Consider the following 5,000-nt stretch of genomic DNA (forward strand, 5'->3'; position numbering starts at 1 on the left):
TTAAAACACCCTCAAACACACCAAACTACCTCAAACACCCTCAAAACACACAAACTATCTTAAAACACCTCAAACACACCAAACACCCCAAACACCTCAAAACACACAAACAATCTTAAAACACCTCAAACACACCAAACTATCTTAAAACCCCTCAAAACACACCAAACTATCTTAAAACAAAAACACACCAAACTATCCAAACACCTCAAAACACACCTCACACAAACAATCTTAAACACCTCAAACACACCAAAACCCCAAACACCTCAAACACACCAAACTATCTTAAAACACCCTCAAAACATGTAAAACTATCTTAAAACACCCTCAAAACACACCAAACTATCTTAAAACCACCTCAAAACACACCAAACAATCTTAAAACACCCTCAAACACACCAAACTAACCCCAAACACCCTCAAAACACACCAAACTAGCCCCAAACACCCTCAAAGCACACCAAACTAACCCCAAACACCCTCCAAACACACACCTTGATAATAGCAGAGTAAGGAAAGATCTCCCACTCCAGATTCTCCTTCTCCCAGAGCCCCGAGTACTGTCCCTTCAAGATCCGGGCAGCTGTCACGGTGGAGATTGACATGCCATCGCCCAGGAAGAGTATAATGTTCTTGGCTTTCCTTAGCACTGGGCGATTCAGGAGCTGTTTGTCCAGTTCATCTTGTCCCTTCTTGTTCCAGTAAGCTTGGTCTAGAGAGAGAGAGAGAGAGAGAGAGAGAGAGAGGGAGGGAGGGAGTGGTGGTGAGCAAGAGAGGGATAGAGAGATAAGAGGAGGGAGGGATGTGAAAGAGAGAGATGGAGTGTGTGTGTGTGTGTGTGTGTGTGTGAGAGAGAGAGAAGGAGGGAGAGAAGGTGGGTGTGTATGTGAGAGAGAGAGAGAGAGAGAAGGGTAGAGAAGGAAGAGAGTGAGAGAGAAATGGTGTGTGTGTGTGTGTGTGTGTGTGTGTGTGTGTGTGTGTGTGTGTGTGTGTGTGTGTGAGAGAGAGAGAGAGAGAGAGAGAGAGAGAGAGAGAGAGAGAGAGAGAGAGAGAGAGAGAGAGAGAGAGAGAGAGAGAGAGAGAGAGAGAGAGAGATTAAACTAAACATCTTCTTTCTTTACTTGTTTTCTCTTCCTCCTCATTATCATGTTTATTTATCCTCCTCCTCCTCCTCCTCCTCCTCCTCCTCCTCCTCCTCCTCCTCCTCCTCCTCCTCCTCCTCCTATTCCCTCTTCTTATGTTCTGTTTGCACCTTTCTCTTCACTTTCTCTCATCCTTCTCTTGGCTTTCTCTCCTCCTCCTCCTCCTCCTCCTCCTCCTCCTCCTCCTCCTCCTCCTCCTCCTCTTCCTCCTTTCATTTATTCCTTATCCTTCTTCCTACAAATAGTATAAACATTTTCTTTTCTCTGCTTGCACTTTCTCTTCCTCCTCCTCCTCCTCCTCCTCCTCCTCCTCCTCCTCCTTCTTCTCTCTTTTTTCCTCTTATTGTCTTTCTCCCTCTCTTCTTCCATCCTTCTTTCTCCTTATCCTCTGTTTTTTTTTATTCTTCCTCCTCATCATCTTCCTTCCTCCTCCTTCCTCCTTCCTTCCTTCCTTCCTTCCTTCCTTCTTCCTTCTCTCCACCCCTCCTTTTTTTAATTCCTCCTCTTCCTTCTTCCTCTTTTTTTCCTCCTCCTCCTTCCTTTCATCTCATTCTCTTCCTTTTCCTCATATCTTACTCTTCATCCACCACCACCACCACCACCACCACCACCACCACCACCACCACCACCACCACGTCTTACCTTCAGGATCAATAAATGGGACAGTGTCGTAGGAAGAGCCTTTTTTCGCCTTCTTGTACTGCAGTTTCCGTTGCCTGTGGTAGTTCTCGTCGCCTGTTGGTGTAGAAGAGAGAGAGAGAGTGAGAGAGACTGGGAGAGAGAGAGGATGGGTGAGGGGTGGACTATATACGCATATCTAGAAGTCAAGGCAGCAGAGGGAGCTTACAAAAGGCCCACTTATATGTCAGTCCTCGGGTAGAGTCAAGAGAGTTAACTAAAAGGTTGGATTAAGTGTTTTGAAATATTTTGCCGCCTTTCTCTTAATCCCTTCAGTACCATGACGCGTTTTTATATCCATTCTGACTCTTTGGTGATTTTATACAGCTTCAGAAACTCATGTGGGGGATTAAAATAGTGAGGACTGTGGCCATTAGTCTTCTGACCTCCATAGACCCTTCCTAATGTCAATAAAATGATCTAATGGTACACAAATCTCAAGGTAAAAATGTGTTCCAGTACTGAAGGGGTTAAAATAGTGAAGACTGTGGCCATTAATCTTCTGATCTCCATAGAACCTTCCTAATGTCAATAAAATGGTCTAATGGTACACGAAACTCATGGTAAAAATACGTCCCAGTACTGAAGGGATTAAAATAGTGAAGACTGTGGCCATTAATCTTCTGACCTCCATAGACCCTTCCTAATGTCAATAAAATGATCTAATGGTACACGAAACTCATGGTAAAAAATGTGTCCCAGTACTGAAGGGGTTAAAGGAGGAAGATGGGAACACAGAAGCAGGCAGGGAGTTCCAGAGTACAGGTGTTGTATCTGCCTGTGTGTTTTGTTGCAATGATCACTTACTGGTTGATGAATATAGAACCTTTAGAACATTTTTTGAGAACTGTTACATTATCCTTCACTGTGTCATGGGCTAGTATTGTCCTTCTACGCTTCAATTCCACTATTTAGAAGGGTTTTATTTCAATTTACACGTGTTTTTTGAGGTGTTTTACGGTTCTAGAGGCAGAGTGACAAGATTTCTTCATTATTAACTGGAGAAACACTCTTGAAAACCCCGCTACTCATCTCTATGGCCTTGGAAATTGTCGAGGTGAGAGAGCAAAGCGTTTCTAAATACGGACCAGTGACATCACCACCTCACCACCTCACCAGCTCACCACTCGCTAATTGGACGAGTAATGAGAGGCGTTGCAGTGATTGGTGAACAGAAACACAAGTTCATTTTTTTTTTGTTACGTGACATGAATGGTGATCAAGATTATTCATACTACTACTACTACTACTGTGTTAGGGCGTGGTGAGGGTGTTGTGAGTGTTGGTGGTGTTGGATGGTGTTGGCAGGAGTGTTTGTTAGTGTTCATGTAATCAGAGGAGGTGCACAAACACTTTTAAGATCATACGCGACTTTTTAAATAGATTAGATTCGTTCAGATAGATAGATTAGATTATTGCCTCACACAAGGTAAAGACTCGCATTTAAAAACAATTTGCTCTCTCACCACGACAATATCTCAAGGCCACAGAGACACCTTGCCTTATTTTCAAGACAGTTTCTCCATTTAGTCAACCAGTAATCTTGCTAATCGATCACCAGTACCATAAAAACACCCTTACAAATGAGTATCTTCAACTGGAGCCTTTAGAAAGTGGGAATAGTGAAAGAGCAAAGCGTTTTAGAAGACCAGAACCATAAAAACACCCTTACAAATGAGTATCTTCAACTGGAGCCTTTAGAAAGTGGGAATAGTGAAAGAGCAAAGCGTTTTAGAAGATCAGAACCACAAAAAGACCCTTAAAAACACGAGTATCTTCAACTGGAGCCTTTGGAAAGAAGTGATGGCAAGAGAGCAGAGTTTCCGGAATACAGACCAGTGTCATCGATCAGCTGGTGGAGAGGAAAGAGATACATTTCTATAGTTTTACAGTGAGTTCTATTCCCTGTTAGTTCATCTGTGTCCCCTAAAGAAACAGTCGCAGCCTTACAGCATTGCATTGAGTTGTGTTGCTTGCTAGTTCAATGGTGTGTTGTGCTTGTGAACAGATTGATGACTGCTGGAATTAATCTCTTCAGGAATTAAGTGGAAGATGGTAGAGAAGGCAGGAAGGAAATGAAGGAAAGCAGTGAAAACGTCTGTGTGTGTGTGTGTGTGTGTGTGTGTGTGTGTGTGTGTGTGTGTGTGTGTGTGTGTTCGGTTTTCTTGAGTTTTACATCAGTCATCGTTCTAAAATAGTCTCAAAATGCCTGTACTTTTAAAATCGATCTCTTGAGGAAGCAGGTGACAGGTGACAGGTGACAGGTGGCAGGTGGCAGGTGGGGACTGTACCCCCTGCGCCACGCCTCACAGTGGTACTCGCTCAGAATAAGATAAGGAACCACTGCTCTCATCCCTCGCTTAAGATGTATTAATCTGTCTTAGCCTTCCTTGTGTAGTTTGTCTCTCTCTCTCTCTCTCTCTCTCTCTCTCTCTCTCTCTCTCTCTCTCTCTACATCTCTCCTGTAATAGGGTGACCAAACACTATCCTACCCTACCCAAACCTCACCTAACCTAACCTAACCTAACCTAACCTACCCTAACCTAACCTCACCTAACTTCACCTAACCTCACCTAACCTAACCTAACCTAATCTGAGTGACTGACTGAGTATGGAGGTGAACGTGAAAAGGAGGAGGAGGAGGAGGAGGAGGAGGAGGAGGAGGAGGAGGAGGAGGAGGAGTGGGAAGGGAAGTGAGTGAGTGGGGTTACTTTCTCACGTGACATTCTTTCTCTCTCTCTCTCTCTCTCTCTCTCTCTGTGTGTGTGTGTGTGTGTGTGTGTGTGTGTGTGTGTGTGTGTGTGTGTTAGACTTTCACTACCGCTACGAGGAGTAGAAGGAGGGGGCGGAAGAGGAGGAGGAGGAGGAGGAGGAGGAGGAGGAGGAGAAATAAGAAAGGGAAAGTGAAATTCTTGAATGAAAATATAGAAAAGAAAAGAAAACAGAAGAAAAGAATAGGAGGAGGAGGAGGAGGAGGAGGAGGAGGAGGAGGAGGAGGAGGAGGAAAGGAGGAGAAAAGAAAGAAAATTATACTGCATACTCATGAACTGCAAGAGAGAGAGAGAGAGAGAGAGAGAGAGAGAGAGAGAGAGAGAGAGAGAGAGAGGGTATTTAAGTATTAAAGAAGGTAAGAGAGAGGGAAGAAAGACGAGGAGGAGGAGGAGGAGGAGGAGGAGG

The 5,000-nt window shown here is 44.2% G+C and overlaps 1 protein-coding gene across 4 annotated transcripts in view; it reads right to left on the reverse strand.

The window, feature by feature from the left end:
• Window positions 1-5,000, reverse strand: part of LOC123499396 (alkaline phosphatase-like) — a 21,809-nt gene that overhangs the window by 13,576 nt on the left and 3,233 nt on the right. For all 4 annotated transcript variants that reach the window (XM_045247349.1, XM_045247358.1, XM_045247367.1 and 1 more), the window contains exons 3-4: window positions 1,788-1,880; window positions 498-715 (exon numbers count right to left, since the gene is read on the reverse strand). In XM_045247349.1, coding sequence (XP_045103284.1) covers window positions 498-715; window positions 1,788-1,880 — 311 coding nt within the window. The remainder of the gene's footprint in view (window positions 1-497; window positions 716-1,787; window positions 1,881-5,000) is intronic.

Source organism: Portunus trituberculatus, chromosome 8 (assembly GCF_017591435.1).
Source record: "Portunus trituberculatus isolate SZX2019 chromosome 8, ASM1759143v1, whole genome shotgun sequence".
In the NCBI taxonomy this organism is placed as follows: domain Eukaryota; kingdom Metazoa; phylum Arthropoda; class Malacostraca; order Decapoda; family Portunidae; genus Portunus; species Portunus trituberculatus.